Raw genomic sequence first — 25,502 nt, forward strand, 5'->3', positions numbered from 1 at the left:
GGCGTAACCAGGTGCATTTGTTGATAACATGAGAGGTGAGGGGTTCTTATAAATGCAAAACCCGATTTTTGAAGCTCTGGGACCCATACCTGTCCTCTTTGTTCCCTAGGGGCAGAAGTCTGGTTCTTAGTGTTTTATGATTGCACTATTTCCTTGGCTTGATTTCTTTTCAAACAATGACCTCGTGTAACTGAATGCTTATCTCGAGGGGGTACATGGGAGGGAAGAGGGTGGGAAGTACTTTAGTGTCATTTCTCCTCTGGTGGCTTTGGGAGGTCATAAGAACCCAGGTCTTCAGGCTCACTGGAGGAGGAGCTTGATCGCCTTTGTTCGGGGAGGGTGCAAAGGCAAAGGAGGGGATTAGGTGGATTTGATCCTGTACTTGAGTCTGTGCTATGGACGTGGTGGAGTTTGATGCTGGGGGGAGTTGGGTTTTGGGAATGTTGAACAATTCTGATTTCTGATAATGTTTTGTATTGTTTGTGTATGATTCTTTTTATTAATAATAAAAAAGATTTAACATTAAAAGGTATGGGATGAACACAGAGAATCTGTAATTATAAAATGAATGGTATAAAAAAAACAAAACTTAAATGGTTGTATGTGTGTTTGCATGTTGAGTGGCGCTTAGATGGCGACTCTGGCTGTGAAGACCTAAGGCCGGTGCTGGGCAAGCTTGTACAGTTTGATCTCTTAAATGGCAATCCGGTGTAGGACGGGCTGGAGGGGATTTTGATGGAAACTCTAGTAATTTGGAATATGAGGACAACATCAGGCAGACTTCTATGGTTTGTGTCCCGCAAATGACAAGATGGATGTGGGTAAGCTGGAGTGGGCTTCAACGGCAACTTCAATAGTTGAATCCTGAGGACAGGGGCAGGTGGACTTTTATCATCTATGTCCCAGAAATGCCAAAGTGAGACAGTGATCATGTATTTTATATCACATTCATGGACTTTTTAAACAAATTTCTGAATGAATGTTGGTCTTATTTCTGTCTTCAGAAGTTAGTATGACTTCTGTTCTCTTTACCTTAGGGGGAGAGAAGGTCATAAGATCCGTTGTTCTAGTTTAACTGCAGCCATAAGTGTCATATTCTGTGGCTTGGAGGCATTTTCAGTTAAGAACCCATTGGCTTCATTAGTTTAATAAAAGAGAATTTCCTACTGAGTTACTCAAAGTATTTCTGGATATTGTAGTGCAAAACAATCTTTTTTTTTTGTTTTTTTCATACAACTTACCACAAATAGTTGTGAATTATAGTTTTGCTCAGTATTCTTGAAATATAAACATCTAGTGTTTTTTAAATTTAATGAATTTCTTCCTTCGGTAGGTTTGCACCATCACCACTTTGAGAGCATAATTAAGAATCTTGGCGATGACCACTTTGGGCCACCATGTTTCTGCGGTTTTCTGGCCCAGATGATGCACCCTCTCGATCCTAACTTTATCCATATCTGCAGGTAATGAAACTTTCAATACTAGACATCTTTCTGTTATGATTCTGCCAGTTTGGCAGGGGAAGGGGGTGGACTTCATTCCTGATTGGCTGTCAGGGTTTGTACTGACGTCAGGGGGTAGTACTTTAGCTTGCATGCCTCTGCTTTCCCTGCTTTGGCGTTACATTTCTTTGTGACTAAAAGCCGGTGCAGGTCTCTTCCAGTACGTTGTGCTGTGCTCTGGCTTTGATCTGTGTTTTTCTGTTCAGGGATTCTTTTCCTTCCCCTTTTTTTTGCGTTAGCTGGTTACAGCGTGTGTGTGTGTGTGATCAGTTCTTGGCTCCAGCTGGGCTTTCCCTCGCTGCTTGCAGTTCTCTGTGGGAAGCCAACTGCTTGTTTGTTCAGTGGGGGGCTGTGCTTCCGTTCGGCTGCCGACTCAGCAGGCTGCTGGTCGGCAGCTTTCTCCCTGGTTGTTTGCTTACTTAAGGATCTCTCTCCCTCGTGTTCCTGCGTGTCTGCCTCTCTTCTGGGGATTCTGTCAGAGGTTTCCTTTCTCTTTTACTGTGTCTTTTCCCTGGTATTTGGTTGGGGCTTAGGTTACCCTTTTGTTTGCTGCTCCTCTCTGGCTTGTGGGGTTGGTGTGTTCATTCTCTCCTCTGCCCTGGGGTGGGGGTCCCCGGGTCAGGGGGGTCTTTTGGGCTGTTGTTTCCACATCCTCCTGTGGTTACAGGGGCTTCCTGTATTAGTTCCCCTGCCCCGGTCCCCTTGCAGGGTGTGGCCCCGCTCTGGTTTTTTGTTTTCCCCTGCCCTGTGGCTGGCACCTCGGGGTCCTGGGGAGGGACTCCTGTGTTTCTTTCTCCCCTCCCTGGGTGTGTCTGGGTTCCAGTTCGGCTGTGAGGCCCGTATGAGTGGCTCTGAGTGTCTGGGTTCCGGTTCGGCCACGAGGCCCGTTTGTATGCCTATTTCCCTTTCTTCCTGAGGTGCTGGGGGAAGGGGCAGGCTAGGGGTTTGGGTAGTTGGGGCATGCAGTGGGGGGTCGGTCTCCCCCCGGCCTTGGTGTGCAATCTGCTTGACTCGGCCGGGGCTCAAGGGCTCACGACCAACCCAAAGGATTACACTTTCCAAAAAGCCAGGCAGCATATTTTCCAATATCATACTCTGATTATGTTCCTTGGTACCTTAGAGATGTGATTCAAATGTATCAACCTTCACAATACTTGCAGTCTGAAAATTTGAAGTTACTGGCCAGTGTTAAATTGTAGGCTGTAAGATATGCTTATACTCGGAACACTGCCTTTTCGATAGCAGGTCCATAAATTTGGAATAATTTGCCAGGTTATTTGAGTTTGTGTAGCAACAGGGATCAGTTTGGTAAACTATTGAATACATATTTGTTTGAACATGCCTGGAGTTGAATTTGTGTTTACCATTGAGCACTTGTGCGTAGAGCAATGATTTCTGATCTGTCTGATACTGTGTCAGTTTTCTATTCTATTTTTATTGTGTATGTTGATTTGTAATCCGCGTAGTTGTAGGAGGAATAGAAATTTTGAAATTTAATAAAATAAATATAGCCTCAGGAACAGTGGCGTAGCTACGTGGGGCCTGAGGGGGCTGGGGCCCCCGCAGATTCACCCCAGGACCCCCCTCCCGCCGAACCCGCCCCCGCCACCGCCTACCTTTACTTTTGCTGGCGGGGGATCCCACTCCCCGCCAGCCGACGTCTTCTCAGTCCTTCCTGCTCTTCAATTTGTTTGCTGACGTCCTGCACGTAATTGTACGTGCAGGACGTCAGACTCAAAGAACAGTTCTGTTCTCTGAGTCTGACGTCCTGCACGTACAACGTGCAGGACGTCAGCAAACAAATTGAAGAGCAGGAAGCGACTGAGAAGAAGACGTCGGCTGGTGGGGAGTGGGATCCCCCGCCAGCAAAAGTAAAGGTAGGCTGCGGCGGGAGGGGGGGGCGGCGGCAATGTTGGCGGTGGGGGGGCGGCGCCGGGGGGGAGGGCTAAAATGTGCCCCCTCCCCCTGGGCTCTGGACCCCTCCCCCACCGAAGGCTGGCTACGCCCCTGCTCAGGAAGACCTACAGATCTCAGATTAAACCTTTGTGACTTCTTTTCATGGTTCTATTCATAGGTAGTTATAGTTGTCTTAAGCTTTGCAAGGTCTCATTTGGCCTCTATCTCATCTTCTGTGGCAGACATGCACCATTCTTCCTCAGTCATGTATTTCCTAAAGCTAGTGATTCTTTGTGACACATTTCTACTTTGCCATATACTTTCTGTAATTTACAGTTGATGGCTTTCATTACCAACTTGGTAAGTTCATCAAATAACAATCTGCTTACTCCTGGTGGCATATTCCTTCTGGATCTGGCCACCATTGTGTTTTCTGTAAGCCTTAGTATTTTCTTCTCTTTTCTCCCCAATTTGGGAGATGAAAGTTCCTTAACAGAGAGATGATGAAATGGTAGTAGAAATTAAGAAGCCAACAAGTTTAGCAACACAATAATGATGGGTGATTTCAATTACCCTGATACTGGATAAATGTCATCAAAAATAGGGAAAAAGTCACAGTATTAATAAGTAAATATAAGAGTCCTGAAGCAGAAATACAATATTTACAAAAAAAAAAAACTGCTCAGGAACCATAAATACAACATAATGCTGGTTGAAAAATGTTGTACATAAGGTTATTAAAATAGGAGACAGCCATGTGTTCAGACAGGTATCTCATACAGCCCTATTCAAAAGGACAAGACTGCTTAACCCAATTTAATTATCGCAGCATGGAAAAACTCCAATTATCTGAACTGCAGCACACTTAAAAATAAAAGTAAACAAAAACTTAATGGGTTTTCACAGTTTCAGGTGTATTCTTCAGTACAACAGTCCTCAGGCCAAAATGAAATCAGAATTCTCAATCCAATTTTCAAAATCCTCCAGGCTCCAACTTGATTCATGTTTCTTCAGGGCCCATGTTGAGCATTTAAAAAATTGGATTATTTGAGAATTCGGACTTTATCGTTGGTCTGGACACTGCTATATTGAAGTGTACTTCTGTTACTGTGAACACCCATTATAAGGTAAGTGTTCGATTACTTCTATTTTTAATTGTTCTGTAGTTCAAATAATTGCAGTTTTTCCATACTTTGATGATTAGATGGGATTGTCATCTTGCCCTCTTCAGTAGGGCTGTATGATATGCTTGTCTGAGCACATGATTTTCTCCTAGATTGATACACAAATGTTGTATCTAAAAAGGTTAACAGCAGTTTGTTTGGAAATACATTTTTTATATTGTATATTTGGTTCCTGAGCAGTTTTGTGTGAACGGATAAATGTTATGAAAGAAATGACTGCTTCATGGAACATTTTGTTCATGAACCCACAAGAGGGAGAGATATTTTACATCTAGTCCTTGCTGTGAGAGGTAACAGCATTGAAGCACCCTCTCACATCAACCCCAGCATTTGATAATACCATATATGTAGTGCACACACAGACCCTGGTCAGTGCCAAAAGTGTAAAATTGTATTTAAATTATATACAAAAACAAACTATATACAAACTCCCCCCCCCCCCCCCCCAATCATTCTCCCCGCTCCCGTCCCTCCAATTGCTGTCGCAGCAGCTCTATCACCAGCAGCATGAGCCGGCTGTGAGTCTGCTGGCGGTCCTCGACAGAGTGCTGCAGTGCTGCCACCTCCTGCAGCAACTGGTTGACTACAGCAACCAGTTGCTGCAGGAGTTGCAGTACTTGCGGCACTGTTGTCTATAGCTGGTGGAGATGGTGGGGCTGGTGGTGTTGTTCTGGCTGGTGGGTGCTCTTTCTCCTCCCTCTCCAGAGGAGGCATATCTGCCCATTGGTCTGCCTCTTCCACCTCCTTCTCCTCCTCCTGCTGCGCCACTGGTGCTGTGGCCACTGCCTCCTCCTCCTCTTGCTGCTGCCGCCCTATGTATGTAAAAGGATTGTCTTTGAGTTCAGCACATCCAACATGGCTTGCATAGTGCAGGAGCTGGCTGGCCTGAGGCGGGGGATGGGGAAAGGTGTGGTGATCCCTGGGCTATACCAATGGGGTGTGAGATGCATGAGATGACATGACAGGGAACCCTGGAAGCTGGTCTGACACAGAGTACACAGGATATGTTGGCAGACTACACTCATTTGTCAGCAGCATGTTTGCATTATGATTTGTGACTTTGGCTGACCAGTTTTTTTTGTGGGTTTTTTTTTTTTTTTGGGGGGGGGGGGGGAGCACATAACTTTAATATGAGGCAATGACATCCACTGAGAGTAGGACCTCAGGCAAGAATACCATGAAATAGTATCCACCCCAGAAAGGGGATACAGAAGTGAGGCTTGTTATCTCATTCATCTCAGAGGAGGTTAGTTGGAAGTTGCAGCCACACTCATGGGAGGGTAGCTACAACCTCAGGCCTTGATCTGGGACTAGTTGCCTATTAGCGACATGGAAACTGATATTGTACACAACATTTGCATTATTAAATAAATACATTTACAAATGAGTACAGGTGCCCTGTTTATAATACTTACGTCGAGCCCTGAGGCGCCGTCTCACTGCCCTGATCATGTCAGGGCTCTCCCGCTTTATTCAGTGGAACCTCCGCCAGAGGGACTCGCGGTCCCTCCAAATGCCAAATCTTCTGCAAGATATAAGTTTGTACACCAAGGGTCAGGGGATGGCCCTTCTTGCCTTCAGCACACAAATTCATTTGGAAATCAAATAGTAGAGACACACAACACTGATTGGGGCGGGGGGGGGGGGACATTATATTGGTACAGGTGATGTCATTGAGGTGGACATGAGGACAGAGAGTACCATTTGTGTGCAGTATTGTAGGGATGTGGGAATGGTTTTCCTTTCTAGTACATAGATTCTATTAATGAATGTGCATGTGCACATATCACTGATTGCCCTTGAATACAGACTACAGTTAGTGCTGACATTCCTGAGGGAGCTCTTATTTCCTTGTCATCAAGCAGATGAAGCCATTACGTATGGGTTGTGTCCATCAACCAGCAGGGGGCGATAGAGAGCACTCAACTTTTCACAGTGCCTCATGGCCAGCTAGCTCCACTGCCTCTTCAGTATTCTCTATCTCCCCAAGCAGGGTGGCTGCAGCTTCTTCGAGCTCCATCAAAAATCTGCCTGGGGGTGGCTCCTGGCTTGCCAGTTGTTAGCCGGGGTGTTAGAGGCTATAGCAGTTTCACTTTGAAGGCACATAGGTCAGCCCTTCCCCTGCTTTACCCATGCCTCCGAGGATGTGGACATAATAGCTTGCTTTTCCCTGTCCTTTCCCACTCAGTGGATGCAGGCACATTGGTTCGCCTTTCCCTGCCTTTCCCACTTATCTGAGCCTCCGGAGTGTTTTTTATTTACCTCTTTTGCCTCTGCTTTCCTCACAGCGTTAAAAAAAAAAAAAAAGAAGTTTTTTTCTTCAGATTCTTCTGCAGGACCGGAGCTGTGATACTCGGTCTAGTGAGGTAAGAGTGTTTTCTGACTCCGGGGTGGGCCCGCGATCGGGACGTTTTTTGGCGCGAACCGCCATTTTCGGTGATGGCTGCGGAGACTGTAAAGCGCTGTTCTAAATGTGGCAAGCGCAAATCAGCAGCGGGGCTCTGTAATTCGTGCTGTACAGACGGTAGAGCCGGCCCGAGCATGGCAAGCGGCGATCTTTTGCGCTCTGAGCTGGATATTCCACATGGCGAGGCCTCCGTTGCGACGGAGAGCCCTGAATCCGGGGGGGGGTCCTCTGAGTGAGGCTAATAATAGAGCTGATAGCCCTGGGCAGGATCCGGGCGGTCAGGGAGCGGTTTTCTCCCCTGATTTTGTTTTAAATCTGCATAGGGCGTACATGCTTAAAAGAGCTCTTCCACAGGGACCTTCGGACCCTCTGCCTGCCCCCCCCCCCCCCTGGTGGATCCTGGCCTTTTGGAGTTGGCTTTGCCTGTTTCTTATCCTCCTGATAAACGCAGAAGGGCTAATTCCCCTTCTGAGTGTGGTGCTACCCCCCCCCCCCCCCGTGGTCGGGCTATGAGGATTCTGAGGGGTCTGGCAGAACTTCTTGGGCTGAGGAGCCAGAGTCGGGTGCAGAATTGCCACAGGAGCTTGATGATCCGTCTGCGGTGAGGATTTTCCACCGCGAGGAGCTGCCAGCGCTTATTTCAGATGCCTTGCAAGCCCTCTCGATTGAAGATCTTTGGAGTGGCACAGCCTCCTCTGTTAATCCAAGGATGGCTAGTACCAGATAGCCTGCTCGAGCCTTTCATTTGCGTGACTCCATCCAAGAGCTTATTTCGGCTCAATGGGCTGACCCCGAGGGACCTTTGAAGGTTGCCAGGGCTATGGGGCAATTATACCCTCTGAGTGAGGAACATTTGGCTCGCTTTGCAATGCCTAAAGTGGATGCCCTGGTCATGGCTGTGACAAAGAGAACTATCCTCCCTGTTGAGGAGGTGTTGCCCTGAAGGATATTCAAGACCACAGGCTTGATTCAGCTCTGAAGCGATCCTTTGATTTGGCAGGTCTCACTGTTCGGGCGTCTGCATGCAGTTGTTATGCTGCTAGAGCCTGCCTGGCTTGGTTACAGCAGGCAGTGGAACAGCCCGGTGATGGAGCAGAGACCTTATCTGAAGTGGCTCCGCGGATGGATTCGGCCTTGTCCTTTTTGGCTGACGCCCTTTACGATATGGTCAGAGCTTCGGCTAAACAAATGGCTGTAGCAGTGGCGACTCGCCACACTCTTTGGCTACGACATTGGGCGGCGAACACGGCCTCTAAGCAAAGGTTGGTGAAGTTGCCCTTTCAAGGCCTTCTTCTGTTTGATGAGGAGCTGGAAAACATTGTTAAAGGCCTGGGGGATTCCAAACCTCAGCGCTTGCCCGAAGATAGGCTGAAGCCATCCTCTAAGGGTCAGGCGGTCCGCTGCTCTTACAGACTTCGCTTCCGTGAAGCTAGAAGGTACCGCCCGGGGCGTGCTGCTGGGTTCACTTCGCGTGCCCGCTTTCAGCAGAGAAACTCCTTTCGCTCGGACAAACGTTCCGCAGCTGCCGGTTCAAGGCCTGGAGTTCAGGGGCGACCCTCTCAATGATGGTACTCCGGCCCCCTCCTCGTTTCCTGTCATTGGAGGAAGACTTTCCCTCTTTTTCGAGGAGTGGGCCAAAATCTCCGCAGATCAGTGGGTCTTGGACCTGATCAGAGACGGATACCGAATAGAATTCGATGCCCCGGTGAGAGACGTGTTTGTGGAGTCCCGATGCGGTTCTGCCGCCAAACGGGCGGTGGTAGAGGAGACTTTGCACAGTCTGGGCCAGATAGGGGCTGTGACCCCGGTGCCTCCCGCTGAACAAGGTGTAGGCCGCTACTCCATTTACCTTGTGGTGCCACAAAAAGGCGGGTCTTTTCACCCGATCCTGGACTTAAAAGAGCTAAACAAATCCTTAAGAGTGCGTCATTTTTACATGGAAACCCTGCGCTCCGTCATTGCGGCGGTACAGCCAGGAGAGTTTCTCACGTCTCTGGACCTGAAAGAAGCTTACTTGCACATACCGATTTGGCCCCCGCACCAGAAGTTTCTGCGGTTTGCGGTGTTGGGAAAACATTTCCAGTTTCGGGCCTTGCCTTTTGGCCTTGCCACAGCTCCCCGAACCTTCTCCAAGGTAATGGTGGTAGTAGCTGCCTTTCTCAGGCGAGAGGGTATCCGGGTTCACCCGTACCTAGACGACTGGCTCATCAGAGCAGACTCAGAAAAAGAGAGTCATCTAGCTACAGCCAGAGTGGTTTCAGTCCTTCAATCTCTGGGCTGGGTCGTCAATATGGCCAAATGTTACCTGACCCCCTCGCAATCTCTAGAATATGTGGGGGCCAGGTTCGACAGAGCCTCGGGCTATGTGTTTCTTCCCGAGCAAAGGCGGTGCAAGCTTCAGAATCAGGTCCGTCTGCTCCTGAGGATGCCCCGCCCACGAGCTTGGGACATTGTCCAGCTGTTGGGATCGATGACGGCCACCTTGGAAGTGGTGCCATGGGCGAGAGCGCACCTGAGACCTCTACAGTATTCTCTACTTCAACGATGGTCTTCAGTATCTCAGAATTATCAGTGCAGAGTTTCTTGGCTCCTTGCGGCCCGCCTCAGTATGGAGTGGTGGCTCACGGACAGCATGTTGCGGCGGGGAATGCCGCTGGTGCTCCCCGATTGGTGCCTAGTGGTGACAGATGCCAGCCTGAAGGGCTGGGGCGCACATTGCCAGGGGACGCATGCCCAGGGTCTTTGGATGCCCGACGATTCGGAGTGGTCTATCAACCGCCTGGAGTTGAAAGCGGTGTTTCTGGCTCTTCTGGCCTTTCAAGTGACCCTGAAAGGATTGGCTGTCCGAGTGATGTCGGACAACATGACAGCAGTGGCCTACATAAATCGACAAGGCGGCACTCAGTGCAGAGCTCTAGCCGCGCAGGCCGAACAAATTTGCCACTGGGTCGAGCTGCATCTACAGTCCCTGTCAGCAGCTCACATTGCAGGTCAGAGCAACGTGCAAGCCGACTATCTAAGCAGGCATCAGATCGATCCAGCGGAGTGGGAAATAGCAGACGATGTATTCCTGCAGATATGTGCCAAATGGGGCAAGCCAGTGATGGATCTTATGGCGACCAGTTCCAATGCCAAAGTCCCGTGCTTTTTCAGCAGACGGAGGGATCCTCGCTCTTCCGGGTTGGATGCCTTGGCTCAACCCTGGCCCCTGGGCTTGCTGTATGTCTTCCCTCCGTGGCCCTTGATAGGGTGAGTGCTCCTGCGGATTTGGCTGCATCGAAGAGAAGTGGTGCTCATCACCCCGGATTGGCCCAGGAGGCCTTGGTATGCGGACCTCCGACAGATGCTGTTGGAGGCTCCCTTTCCGTTACCTCTGGTTCTGCACCTGTTGTCACAGGGTCCGGTGGCCATGGAGGACACCTGCTGCTTTGGTCTTATGGCATGGCGATTCAGAGGGCGCAATTGAGAGATAAAGGCTACTCAAATAAGGTAATTTCCACTCTCCTGCAGGCCCGTAAGCGCTCCACGTCCGTGGCTTATGCCAGGGTTTGGCGCCAGTTTGAAGTCTGGTGTGTTTCAAGAGCGCTTTCTCCGTTGCGGGCTCCTGTCTCGCCGATTCTGGACTTTTTGCAGGATGATGTACACAAAGGCTTGCCCTATAATTCCCTGCGGGTACAAGTGGCAGCATTGGCCTCCCTGCGTGGCAAGGTTGAAGGCGTGTCCTTAGCTGCTCATCCAGATGTGGCACGGTTTCGGGGTGCTTCGGCTCCGTCCTCCCGTGCGGGCACCTTGTCCAGCTTGGAACCTGGGGTTAATATTGAAGGCCCTTCAGGGGGCTCCCTTTGAACCACTTCGGCGTGCTTCAGAGAAAGATTTGACACTGAAGGCCGTCTTTTTAGTGACCATTACTTCGGCGAGATGGGTGTCAGAGCTCCAGGCGCTGTCCTGTAGAGACCCTTTTCTGCAGTTCTCAGAGTCAGGGGTCACGGTTCGGACCGTGCCTTCCTTCATGCCTAAGGTGGTTTCAGCGTTTCACCTAAACCAGCCTGTTTTTCTTCCCTCCTTTGTTGAGGAGGAGTTTCCAGATTCATTTGGGCAGTTGCACCTTTTGGATGTGCGCAGGACTCTGTTGCAGTATCTGCGAATTACAAATTCTTTCAGGACCTCTGATCATCTTTTTGTGCTGTTTGCAGGTCCTCGCAGAGGGTCTTCAGCGTCTATAGCCACTATTGCCCGTTGGCTCAAAGAAGCTATCTTTTCAGCATATCTGCTGTCTGGCCAGGCTCCGCCTGAAGCCTTTAAGGCACATTCCACAAGAGCGATTTCCTCTTCCTGGGCAGAAACTGGAGCACTATCTCTTCATGAGATTTGCAGTGCTGCAACATGGGCTTCTAAGCTCTCTTTCGCCCGACATTACAGGCTTGATGTGGCTGCCAGGAGGGATGCGCGTTTTGGAGCACAGGTGCTAGCGCGTGGTGTGGCTTGTTCCCACCCTATTTAGGGATTGCTTTGTTACATCCCATACGTAATGGCTTCATCTGCTTGATGACAAGGAAGGGAAAATTAGGTTCTTACCTTGGTAATTTTCTTTCCTTTAGTCATAGCAGATGAAGCCATGAGCCCTCCCTGTATGATTGTCTGTATTGCAGTGATTCTGATTTTAGGTGCTGTTCTTGTTTCCTGAAGTTATATTCCTTCCTTGGGGAGTCCGAAAACAGTCTTCAGGATTCTTGTTAGTTATAGGAGGATGAGTTCATTCCCTCCAGTTCATGTTTTGGGAGGATGTTTATTCCCTCCAGGAGGATGCAAGTATTCCCTCCGTTTATACAAAGTGGAGGACGAGTTTATTCCCTCCAGGAGGATGAGTTCATTCCCTCCTTTTTTGGGTTTATGCCCTTGTTAAGGGGCCATCGTTCGCTGTGAGGAAAGTTCATGGTATTCCCATTGCGGTTTGCCATACTGCTTTGGAAGCTTCAAATACTGAAGAGGCAGTGGAGCAAGCTGGTATGAGGCACTGAAAAAAGTGTGCTCTCTATCTCCCCCTGCTGGTTGATGGACACAACCCATACGTAATGGCTTCATCTGCTATGACTAAAGGAAAGAAAATTACCAAGGTAAGAACCTAATTTTCCCATGTGTAGCTACAGGAGAGGGACCTGATGAAATAAGAGGGGGACCTGATAGCCTAGGAGGGGGGGGGGGGGGGGGAAGCAAACACTTACCTTTCCAACCTGTCTCTTATTTGACACCAAGCTTGGATGGAGACAGTCCTGGGGGGTAGGTGGTGGTGGTACATAAAAAGAATTCGCTGGTGTTTTAGGCAAATTGTACACCAGGTACAGGCTTTCAGCATCGCTGAAATTTGGCTCTCGCCGTAAAGACGTTTGTCAGGGAATAACCGTTGGAAAGCGTTCATCGCCTTATGTGGACACCCATGCGTGATGGACGTCCTTACGTGCACAGTTCCATATATGGATAAGTCAGCACGTGGACTTATGATGGGTCGGCACGTGGATGACCATGACGTATGGACGTCCATGACGTGAATGGACCGTCGTCACGTGTGCGGGACCTTATTTGGATAAGTTTGTGTTCATATGTACGGAACCTTCCTTATATAGATCATTATCGTGTGCAAACCTCTTCATATATACACAATAAAATATGTATGTTCCTTATATTTCCTATAGCTGCATGTTCCGCAAGCACAGTGCATGTAGTTGTGGACATCCAGGTACGGGAAATATAAGGAACATTCATAAGTGTAAAGTGCAGTAACAAGGACGTGTTTCTCTCAGAACTGCTGAAGAATGTCCCTCTTACAGGCCCACCGTCCTTCGATGGGCCTAGTAAGATGGACTTCGGCAGTTCTGTGCAAAACACGTCCTTGTTACTGTACTTTACACTTATGAATGTTCCTTATATTTCCTGTACCTGGATGTCTGCAACTAGATGCACTGTACTTGCGGAACAACCAAGTACATCAGAGAAGTCCAAAGTATAGTAATTAAGGACATCTTTCTTGTAGAACCGGCGAAGGATGTTGATATGACAAATTGACAAGTACAGTGAATGTTTTAGGGATGTCCTTTTGCAGTTCTGGAAAATGGGCATCCTTTTTACTATACTTTGGGCGTCCCTGATTTGGGCGTGTCACACTGCGATAATGGAATGTCTAAGGACGTCCATACTATTTTTCGATTATACCTACCTCATTTTGGCCGACTTTGCGAGGATGCCCTAATTCATACTTGGACGACCTTTTGAAAATGCCCCTCATAATCTGCTACATTTCTTTGAAGGGGTGAGATGAGGTGGTCAATAATGTATATCTGGATTTTCAAAAGGCATTTGACAAACTATCTCATGAATTACTCCTGAGGAAATTAGAAAGTAATGGGATAGGAGGTAATGTCCTGTTGTGGATTAAGAACTGGTTAAAAGATAGAAAACAGAGAGTAGGATTAAAATGGTCCTTATTCTCAATGGAGAAAAGTAGATAGTGGGGTTCCCCAGGGGTCTGTGCTAGGACCACTGCTTTTTAACATATTTATAAATGATCTAGAGATGGGAATAACTAGTGAGGTAATTACATTTGCTGATGATAGAAAGTTATTCAAAGGTGTTAAAATCGCAAGAGGATTGTGAAAAATTGCAAACGGACCTTACGAGACTGGAAACTGGGCATCCAAATGGCAGATGACGTTTAATGTGAGGAGGTGCAAAGTGATGCATGTGGGAAAGTAACCCAAACTATAGATAGCTATGTGATGCAAGATTCCACATTAGGAGTCACTAACCAGGAAAGGGTTCTAGGTGTCATTGATGATATGTTGAAATCCTCTGTTCAGTGTGTGGCAGCAGCTAAGAAAGCAAATAGAATGTTAGGTATTATTAGGAAATGAATGGAAAAAAAATTAGAATGTTATAATGCCTTTGTATCGCTCCATGATCCAACTGCACCTTGAATAGTGTGTGCAGTTCTGGTCATCGCATCTCAAAAATGATATAGCAGAATTAGAAAAGGTACAGAGAAGCGCAATGAAAATGATAAAGGGGATGGGACAACTTTCCTATGAGGAAAGGCTAAAGCGACTAGGTGTCCAGCTTGGAGATGACTGAGGTCTATAAAATTCCGGGTGGAGTGGAAAAAGGAGACTCTTTCCAAAAATACTAGGACTAGGGGACACACAATGAACCTACTAAGTAGTAAATTTAAAAACAATGCAAAAAAGTATTTCTTTACTCAACGTGGAATTAAACTCTGGAATTTGAACTACTTTACCAGTAATAACTTGGGCCTAGGTGGATTTTGTTCTGTAGACCAAATTTTATTGAGTAAACTGGGGAGGCCTTTCAGGGATGTTCTAGGGGAGTTGGTCTGCTACTTAGGAAGTTGTGCCTTGTGGCCCAGAAGTCCATTGTGCAATACTGGACATCACGAGAGTCACCAAATATTTGGTATTGGAGAAACCAGGTATACCTCCGGGTTAAAGGGTCCCCAAAACGAAAGAAAAAAATAGTTACAAATTTGGGAGCACTACTTGCAGACTCTACATCCCCATGGCCATAATCTGGTAATGAATACTGTATGAAAATTTGATGATATCAAAGCATATAACTTCAGATGGAAGGGTTAGCTTAGGGAATACTTTTCTCTATTGTCCTGCGACCTTGACATGGGTAGGGCAGCCTTCCTATACTATGGGTGGAGAGAGTACGAGGCACAGGCTCTTCGCACAGATTTGGTACAGTTCTGTTTGCAATTCAGTGAGGTCTTTGCCCACCTTTCCACTAGTTTGGATACAGCATACTGGGGGGGTGGGCAGGTTGGGAGGTCAATTTATAATATAAGAAATTAAAAAAAAAAAAAAAAAAAAAAAAAATATATATATATATATATATATAAACGGATCACGAGAAAAGGAAATATAAAATGTAAGATATAAAATAGATCCAAAAGGATAAAACAATTATGAATCGTTTAAAAAAAAAGAACTTACAAATCATTTTTAAAAATATGAAAAAATATATATTGCAGGACTTCATGCAATAATATGTTTATTATTATATATTTGTAAAATTCTTTTTAACTTTTTTCTTATATTTTAATTGACTCTCTGTATTTATTATATACACATTTGTATTTTATCAATGTATGTCTATTGTTTATAGACCCCTGATGTAGGCTTTATGCTGAAATACAGTGCTGTGTATCCTGAAGAATAAAGATTGTTTTCCATTACATTCCTCGTCTTTCTATTGGAGAGCTCTGCTAATCACACTACTCCTTCCTTGGCATTCTCCGTAGTAGTATACAGTCCTCCGCTTTTGCGGTGTTCCCCTTGTTTATGATTCTTCATGTGCATTGTTTCTTCTCAACTCAATATAAACTCTGGAATTCGTTGCCAGAGAATGTGGTAAAATCAGTTAGCTTAGCAGGATTTAAAAAAGGTTTGGATTATTTCCTTAAAGAAAAGTCCATAAGCCATTATTAAGATGAACTTGGGAAAATTCACTGCTTATTTCCAGGATAAGCAGCATAAAATCAGTTTTACTCTTGGAATCTTGCCAGGCACTTGTGACCTGGATTAGCCACTGTTGGAAACAGGATACTGGGCTTGATGGACCTTCGGTCTGGCCCGGTATGGCAATACTTATCTCTATATATAAAAGGCACTTCCAACGTTCTAATGAAGCCTCCAGCCGGATGTTTGAGGCAGTCTAGATATCCGGTGTGCCCATGAGTGTCTGCCCCACCCTCCCATCACAACATGATGACGTCGAGGGCAGAGCAATGACACTCAAGGGGCGAAACAGACAAGGCACAGGCGCGGAGGCGGAGCAAGAAAAAAAAAAAAAAGAGTGTCCCGACACGGAGCGAACCAGGAACAACGTGGGACGGAGGGAGGCAGGCAGGCAGCCTCAACGTCGGAGGGCGAAAAGGACAAGGCACAGGCGCGGAGGCGGACCAAGATCGCCGCTCACCACACTCCCTCACAGTTCACAGAACCCCGGCAACTGCAACCCCTCCCACCCAAACACACAAACACAGGGTCAGCGTGCACTCGCTCCTGCACCCCCCCCCCCCCCCCAGGGCTGTCGCTGACTCGCACCCCCCCCCCCCCCCCGGAGGCCCCCACTCCCCGAGGTCGACGGAGGCAGCGCTTTAAAGTAATGCCCGCTGACAGGAAGAGAAGCACAGTATAGCAGCCTCGTGTTCACCTTTCCCCTTCAAAAACAAAATTACCATTACAGAACCTTACTAGCGCCCGTTTCATTGCGTTCAGAAACAGGCCTTTTTTCCTAGTGTTCTTATATATCTACCAAAGAATACAACCTTAAATATTGTACCTTTTGGTTCAAGAGAGGATATCCACCTTTTTTTTTTTAATTTATAAAAGTCTTTATTAAACTTTGTTGATACATACAAAAATGGTCATCACATTACAGTACAGTAGAAGGTTAAATACCAACAGAGAAACCAAACATGATAGACCCTCACCAACAAGTGAGAGGATGAATTTCAATCTGTATCTTAGTATTAATAACTCCCAAATGACTTAATTTTTTTCAGTTTTTAAGCCAAATGCCTCCCTAAACCCCAAAAGAATCACACTCATCTCAACTTCCTACTCAAAAATGGCTTCCATATCCGTTCCCACCTAGGCAATAACCTCTTTTTAATTGCTGTCAGCCTCTCCATTTCACATAGGTAACGCACCTTCGTGATCCAGTTCACCAACGAAGGGACCAGGGGTGACTTCCAACTCTTTGCCAGATTCACTCGAGCAGCCTGTAATGTCACCCTCACCAGGTGCCACTCATCCCACTTTAGTCCTTCTGGTCTCTGCCCAAGTATAAACACTAATGGATGCCACCATACAGACTTACCCACCCATACCTGAAGACGAGATTGAACTCCCTTCCAGTAAGCCTTTGCTTTTGGACATGTCCACCAAATGTGGCCCATTGTACCGACGGCCCCACACTTCCTCCAACAACTCTCCGTAACCTGCACAAACATATGATGTAAACACGCCGGTGTGAGGTACCACCTATAGAACACCTTAACTGCATTCTCCTTCATGGCCACCGACTGCGCGGATCTCAAGATCCCTTTCTCCAATTGCAACCACTTCTCATCTGTCAAAATAAAATCTAATTCCTGCTCCCACTTCCTTCGATGTAATATGGAAGGGTCCTGACGCACAACTAATGAAGCATATAAAAAGGTAATCATACCTCGTGTAGTGTGGAATCGCACACAGACCTCCTCCATCGGGTGCACCTCCCTACGCAGGCATGCTGCATAATCGGGCCCTGTCAGAAAGTGCTTCAATTGCAAGTAGAGATAGAAGTCACCAGGTCGCAGCCTAAAATCATCTAGCAATGTATCAAAAGAGACCAGATCCCCTCCCACATGCAATTGTCCCAACAAATCCAAGCCCGACGCCGCACATCTCACAAAGGGCGTGTGTCCAACTCCGGGTGGAAATAAGGGATTATCCACTATTGGCGCTAGTCCCGAGACAGGAGGTCTACCCCCAAAAAACATATGGTCCCAGTAGTAGAAAGTGGCCTGTACCATCGGAGGAAAGCGGTCGACCTGTCCTCTGTATTGATGGGGAGAGCCACATTAAGTGTCCTAACCGGGGAGAGCCCACCAAAGATTGTTCAATGTGCACCCACAATTTGTGAGCTTCCCCCCGAAACCAGGCTGGTTGGGCCTGGGCAGCACAATAATACCAAAATAGGTTAGGCACCCCTAGGCCCCCAAGCTGTTCACTCCTATATAAAACCGCCCGCGGTAAACGAGGTCTCTTCTGATTCCAGATAAAACGCATCAAACGGTCTTGTAAGGTGGACAAAAAGGGCCTAGGTAATCTCAGAGGGATAACCTGAAATAAATACAAGATATTCATTTTAATCACTGCTATCCGGGCCCATCCAGGACAATCCCATATGCATCCATCTATCCAAGTCTCTATATACCTCCTTCTGAAGCGCCGGGTAATTAACCACAAACAACTCCGACAGGCTCGCAGGTAACTGTATCCCTAAATAATGAATAGATCTAGCCGACCACTTGAAGGCAAACGATGCTTTCACCGCCTCCAACATCTGCAAAGGCAGCCCCACTGCCATCCCCACCGATTTACTCGCATTAAGCTTATAGCCCGATACCCTCGAGTATTCCTCTATATCCTTCATCAGGTTAGGTATAGACGTTATCGGATTAGTCAAAGACAAAAGCACATCATACTACTACTACTATTTAGCATTTCTATAGCGCTACAAGGCATACGCAGCACTGCACAAACATAGAAGAAAGACAGTCCCTGCTCAAAGAGCTTACAATCTAATAGACAAAAAAAAAATAAAGTAAGCAAATCAAATCAATTAATGTGAACGGGAAGGAAGAGAGGAGGGTAGGTGGAGGCGAGTGGTTACGAGTCAAAAGCAATGTTAAAGAGGTGGGCTTTCAGTCTAGATTTAAAGGTGGCCAAGGATGGGGCAAGACGTAGGGGCTCAGGAAGTTTATTCCAAGCGTAGGGTGCAGCGAGACAGAAGGCGCGAAGTCTGGAGTTGGCAGTAGTGGAGAAGGGAACAGATAAGAAGGATTTATCCATGGAGCGGAGTGCACGGGAAGGGGTGTAGGGAAGGACGAGTGTGGAGAGATACTGGGGAGCAGCAGAGTGAGTACATTTATAGGTTAGTAGAAGAAGTTTGAACAGGATGCGAAAACGGATAGGGAGCCAGTGAAGTGTCTTGAGGAGAGGGGTAGTATGAGTAAAGCGACTCTGGCGGAAGATGAGACGGGCAGCAGAGTTTTGAACCGCAAATAGTGCAATTTTATGCTCCTGAGACCCCACTCTCACCCCAGTAATATCCACATTCTCCCTAATAGCCGCCGCCAATGGTTCCATTGCCAATGCGAACATCAGGGGGGAGAGTGGACAGCCCTGCCTAGTACCCTGCCCCAACAAGAACGCACTCGAGTTCCCACCATTTACCCGAACACACGCCTGTGGTGAGGTATACAAAGCTTGAATCCAAGCCCTAAACCCGGGGCCAATCCCTACTCTATTCAAAACCTTATCCAAATATCCCCAATGAACTTGGTCGAAGGCCTTTTCCGCATCCAAGCCCAGCAGCACCAGGGGGCAGGCCCTCGACCGAGCTGCATGAAGTAAGGCCAAGGTTCTACGGACGTTATCCATTGCCTGCCTCTTGATCACAAAGCCCACCTGATCAGGATGGATTACGGTGGGCAGCATTGCACCCAGCCGCTGCGCAAGAACCTTGGCTAAGATTTTAACATCGGTATTTAGGATAGAAATTGGGCGATATGAAGCGCATTCTGTGCCATATTTATCAGGTTTAGGTTTAATCGCAACCCAGGCCTCCATCATAGTTCCAGGGAGAGGTGCCCCATCTCTTACTGAATTGATAATCAACACCAAGTAGGGAGCCAACTTGCGAGCAAAGGTCTTAAAAATCTCATTGGTAAAACCATCTAGGCTGGGCACCTTGCCCGTCGGGAGAGCCTTAATAACCTGCAACACCTCATCTAAGGTCACCGGGGCTTCCAATTCTCGTTTTTGCAAATCCGACAACACCGCCAGACCTCAAGCTTCCAGATATCTATTAATCTCTCCTGTCTGCACAGTGGCATCCTCCTTATAAAGTGTTTCATAAAATTTGGCAAAGCACTCCCTAATTTGCGCAGATTTGTTAAGCATAACACCCCCCCCTTTCACTCGTACAATTTGTCTATCAGCTCTCATCCTTCTAAGTTTCGCTGCCAACAACCTTCCCAGCCTATTAGCCCCTTCATAATAAACTTGCTTCAACCTAGCATGCATAAACTGCAAGCTCTCCTCATGCAGCGCAGTTATCTCCAGTCTCACATCTTGCAACTTGCGATAATCAAACACCCAACCCATAGCCCTATACCGTTTCTCTAGCTGGCCTAATCTCTCCATACATTGGTTCAAACGTTCTTTATGAACTTTATTTCTCTGACTCGCACATTTAATAAAATAGCCTCTCGAGACTGCCGAGGATATCCACCTTTAAGGTGCACTACAGAAAGAATTTGATAAGAAGAATCATAGAGGAGGAATGGTCAATTATAGAATGCCAATAAAAACGCTCATTATTGAGAGTTTTTGATCTGGTAGATGAGGAGGATGTGAACAAGGCAGAGGCAGTGTACAACAGATTTTTGCAGAAGTTCCCATTGAGGATGTAGATGATTGGATCCACTTTTGATGAGCTGGGCAGCAAATTATCTGGTCAAGACGGTATTTTCTAGCAGACAGAGCAGTGATGAAGTCAATGATGATCCAGCAAATAGAGCAAAGGTGACACCACAAAAAGATCTGTGTGAAGTGTTGTTGTTGCTGGCTACTCCAAAAACAAGTTTGAAGGGTGTTCAACTATCGTGCTAGATTTAAGGGATAATATATTAGAGGACATCTGTTTGTAAGACTCCTAAAGCAGACCAGCAAAGGTGACACAAAAAAAGGATAAGGCTAGATGATGTACAAAACTAATAGATTTTATTTAAACATCCGAAGACCCGACAGGAATTGTGGCTTGAGACAGAAAGTGTGGATAGGATCCATGTTTTACAATTAAAGTCAATAATTTAAATTGCCAAGAAGCGGAAAAGAACAGAAAAGAGAGAGTTCCAGACAGCTCTCACTAGATGCCTCTTTTTAAAAATCTCCCAGTGCATAAGAATGAACTTGAATACCTCTGTCAAATGGTACTCGCACATATTTGCCATTTTGTTTCCTAGTTGGTGTTATTACCAAGTTGCTTCTATTTTTGCCACGGACTTGTGCTAAAGTAGTATGACATATTCATTTGGAAACACCAATAAACATCGGTATATGTTGTAAAGAACAAAAGCAAACATGATATAAATTCACTTTATTTGATCTTTATTTAAAAATATAATGTACTCTGTTGTCATTAAAGCATGTAATTTCAATTCAGAGTGGACTCATCTATAATGCAATCAAAATCTTTCGACCCAAGTGTCTGCGTTATATTGGGTTTACAGTGTGGTTTCACTTTATCCTTTTGAAATGGGGGTGACTGGAAATACATGTAGAACTTAAAGTACTGCAGCCACTTATCATGAACCATTTTCTGTCATGGAACCAGTGAGGCCCACAGGTGTAATCCACCTTCTCTTGACCTTTTCTTTTTTTTTAGCTAGGAGTGGATTGGTATTGTCAGCATGGCAGAATAGCCTAAATAACTTGGATGTCTCTGTGTGGAATATTTTGTACTCTGTGCACATCTTTCCTATCTGAATAGAATTCTCTTCAAAATTTATTATGTAGATATGTGTTTTTTTAAATTATGTAAACCACTCAGACACTTTTGATGGGCGGTATAACAAGTAAATAAAGAAACTTGAAACTTCTCTATGGACACTGGGGAGGAGGATGGTCTTTTGTATGACACCGAGACTGTTGTGGTGGTCTACCACAAAAAAATAAACTTATGCACCATATTTCAGATAATTATTACCTGAATTGGTTATTATTCTATTTACCATTAACTTTCTGTTTGCTTCATGTACAATTTCTCATTCATAATAGATTTTCTAAATGTTAACATCCATAGCTATCCCAGTATGTTTATGATACTGTATTGTAAAATTGGCTGTTACAACAAATTACTTTCTTATGCATTATTCTTTGTTATGTATCATATACTGTTTATTGTAAGCCACATTGAACTCAAACTTGTTTGGGATAATGTGGGATATAAATGTCACAAATCAGTCAATGTGTTTTTAAGTACATAACTGCCATACCTGGGTCATAGGTATGAATGTGTGTTTTTCTCTGTCTCCCTCCCTTTGGTTACCTCTTGTATTTTCTTGTTTTTAGGACTGATCTGGAGTGTTCACGCAATGTCGCAGCCAGTGCTAAGTCGTGCCAGGGTGTATGCAGATGTGAACACTCAGAGGCCCCGGGAGTACTGGGACTATGAAGCACATGTTGTTGAATGGGGGTAAGGTTATAGTTGGCAGTTACTTGGGATAAGAAAGTCCAGCTTAGATGTTGCTGCCAAGGCTGTGGTTTGCATGTAGTTTGGTTGTTGGGTGGGGGGGTGGGGGAGAGCAAGGTAAGGAATAGAAGATACTGGAATTTGAGCTTCTGGAAATTTAAGGTTGTTAATGCACATGGCTGAATAAAATCATGGGTGCCTAAAATTTGGGGCCTGGCACCTGAAGGGATGAGAAAATAGTGCGATCTGGTTACTGCAGTTGCCACTGTTGTACCCCTAAGTCAGGGAGGGGAAGTTTCTAGGGGGGCTGGCGCAGGCAGGGCCAGAGTCGGGGAGGGGAAGTTTCCAGGGTGCTGGCGCGGGCAGGGCCACAGTTGGGGAGGAGAAGTTTCTGGGAGGAGCTGGCACAAGCAGGGCCACAGTTGGGGAGGCGAAGTTTCCTAGTAACATAGACAGATAAAGACCTGCAAGATCCATCCAGTCTACCCAACAAGATGACCATGAAACGAGAATAACTAATTCAAACCACAAAACTTGCTCAAACACACCAACAAAAATAGTTTGAAAAGAATGAGTGAGTCAAAGCAATCCAATTAATTCAACTGGAGGAAAGACCTCAGCAGTCACAAGTCCACCTAATATGACCATAATTTGTGGCCATTTGTCCGGTGGCTCATTAGCAACTCATTTATGTTTCATAAGTCAATAAAAACCTCCACTATTTATTTTATAGCTGCTTGTTTTCATATTGTATTGTATTTACAGGCTTCTGTTCCGCCTTTCAGAAATGCTACAAGGCGGACTACAAATAAGTTCAACATTTGAAGGAGATTACAATACTCATTAAACATTTAAGAAAGAATTGAATTCACATTACAGAAGTTAACAGTACTTACAATAAAATAGCTGTTCTGTATAAATGTAAAATCACAATCTTGAACATTGAGCTCTTAAATATTACATTTACTATTTAGTTATATCAATTAGATAAAAGGAAACACTTATAACGTTTGTCTTAATGAAACATGTGTGCTTAATCCTTTGTCCCTACAGTGGCCTTCTGTTTCACACTCGAGCTTCCTCAGGGGACAACCTCTTGGCAACCAACATTAATGTGTTCCCTTCAGCAATTTATGGCTCTACAAAATGGCTCAAATTGTTCATCTACAAAAAGACAATACAGATCACGCATTACATCTTTTAAACGTTCTACCCAGTAATCAGTTTATTATAACATTCATAATAATCAAGCTTGACTTCAAAGTTAGTAAGTATTATGTTAGTATTGTTTGTGTTTTAAAATGTTCAACCTAATACCTGGGACAAAGCAATTAATGTACTTCAAGTTTACAAACAAGAAAATATATCAGGAATCACTTTCTTCTAGTAATGTTGTCTGCATTTTACATTTTGCCTGACAAGTATATCGAAACTCATAATGGGCTCAGTTCTTGTATATAATAAATATGGTGTCACATCTCTGAAATAAAAGTTATATATAGGATAATCAATCCAGCCTCAAAAAACCCTACAATTTCATACGATATTGTGGAAAACATTCAAAACCTTTATTAAACCGTCACCACTTAACTTATGGAGAATGATGATATATGTACTAAAACAGTTTGTTACTTGGACTGGGCATAATTTAAATAAGATTAAAAATTAAACCCTAATGGCCTGGTCTGGTCTGTGTATTGTTGCAATGAAACAAAAACAAACCATGTAACCAAAAATGGAAAAGATTCACACATTAATTCTCTTCATTAAACTATACTATAGCATGACCTAGCAGGAGGTTAAAAGACCTCAGAAGTCGCAAAGCATTTTTACCCATCCATTGAATCATGGGTTGGGATAATTTTGCAGATTTTTGTGGATTTTTTTCTGTCCATTCATAATAACAAAAGCAAACCATACTGGGTGGGTTGATCTTAATCAGTATATATGCTTAAAAAAAAAAATGGGTTTGTTATAATCCAATGTGCAGTGCCAACAAACCAGTTTTGCACCAAAGTTTTTCAATGCACAGTAATGTGCTGGTTGAAAAACTCAAAAAAGTATCCAAGTAATGCAGTATTGCTATATATATGTAAATGTTCTTACCACAATAGCGTTTCTGAATGAACCTGCTTAACTACTTGCTGAGCCAGTGCCATCATTTAATGAAACTCTATTTGAATCACCTGGACAAAAATATGTGGGGACTTTAATTTAATTTAATGAAAGGCACCACAATCATAAAACTACGACTCAAAATACCAGCCAGCCCGATTGAATATACAACACTCCTAGAATGCCTAGACCCAGAACCCGGAATCCACCCAGCAGACAGGATCTGGACTGAATTCACCATACTACCAGAAGATCTTATCTCACAGGCACTTAAAAGATTCGCCAAATCTCGCTGTAAACTAGATATATGCCCAAACAACCTCATGAAGTCGGCCCCCCAACAATTTATAATGGACCTAACTAACCATATGAATTTCATGCTACAAAATGGACTCTTCCGAAAGGAGAAAGGTAATATTCTACTCACCCCCATACCCAAGGATGCAAAGAAAAATACTAACGAACTATAGACCAGTAGCATCCATTCCCCTACTCACCAAAATAGCAGAAGGCATGGTGACCAAACAACTCACAGAGTATCTAAACAAGTTCTCGTTACTGCACGATTCCCAGTCAGGATTTCGATCTAATCACAGCACGGAAACCGTACTAGTCACGCTTGTGTCCAAACTCAAACAACTGATAGCAAACAGCAACAACATACTACTGCTACAATTCGACATGTCAAGCGCATTCGATATGGTCGACCATGGTATTTAATTACACATTCTAGAATACTTCGGAATCGGAGGCAACGTTCTCAGATGGTTTAAGGGTTTCCTAACCACCCGCTCATATCAAGTGACATCAAACTTGACAACATCAGCCACATGGACACCTGAATGCGGAGTTCCACAGGGATCCCCCCTCTCACCGACCATATTCAACCTAATGATGACACCCTTGGCTAAGTTATTATAGAATCAGAATCTAAACCCATACATATATGCTGATGATGTAACAATCTTTATCCCATTCAAACACGATCTAAGAGAAATCTCCGACGAAATCAACCAAAGCCTACAAATTATGAACTCCTGGGCAGATGCATTTCGACTGAAACTAAATGCCGAAAAAACCCAATGCCTGGTACTCACCTCGCAATACAACAAGAAGGAATTCACCACCATCAACACACCCAATCTAAGTCTACCAGTCTCAGACACCCTAAAAATCCTTGGAGTCACCATTGACCGACATTTAACACTTGAGAACCATGCAAAAAACATAACTAAAAAAATGTTCCATTCGATGTGGAAACTAAAATGAGTCAGACCATTTTTCCCAAGGAATGTCTTCCGATACCTGGTACAATCACTGGTACTTAGTCACCTGGACTATTGTAACTCACTCTACGCC

The 25,502-nt window shown here is 45.2% G+C and overlaps 1 protein-coding gene across 2 annotated transcripts in view; it reads left to right on the forward strand.

Moving 5' to 3' along the window:
* Window positions 1-25,502, forward strand: part of LOC115481564 (casein kinase II subunit alpha-like) — a 203,073-nt gene that overhangs the window by 31,572 nt on the left and 145,999 nt on the right. For both annotated transcript variants that reach the window (XM_030220817.1, XM_030220808.1), the window contains exons 2-3: window positions 1,334-1,463; window positions 21,908-22,031. In XM_030220817.1, coding sequence (XP_030076677.1) covers window positions 21,931-22,031 — 101 coding nt within the window. In that variant the 5' untranslated portion in view covers window positions 1,334-1,463; window positions 21,908-21,930. The remainder of the gene's footprint in view (window positions 1-1,333; window positions 1,464-21,907; window positions 22,032-25,502) is intronic.

The sequence above is a fragment of the Microcaecilia unicolor genome, chromosome 1, assembly GCF_901765095.1.
Source record: "Microcaecilia unicolor chromosome 1, aMicUni1.1, whole genome shotgun sequence".
Lineage (NCBI taxonomy): Eukaryota > Metazoa > Chordata > Amphibia > Gymnophiona > Siphonopidae > Microcaecilia > Microcaecilia unicolor.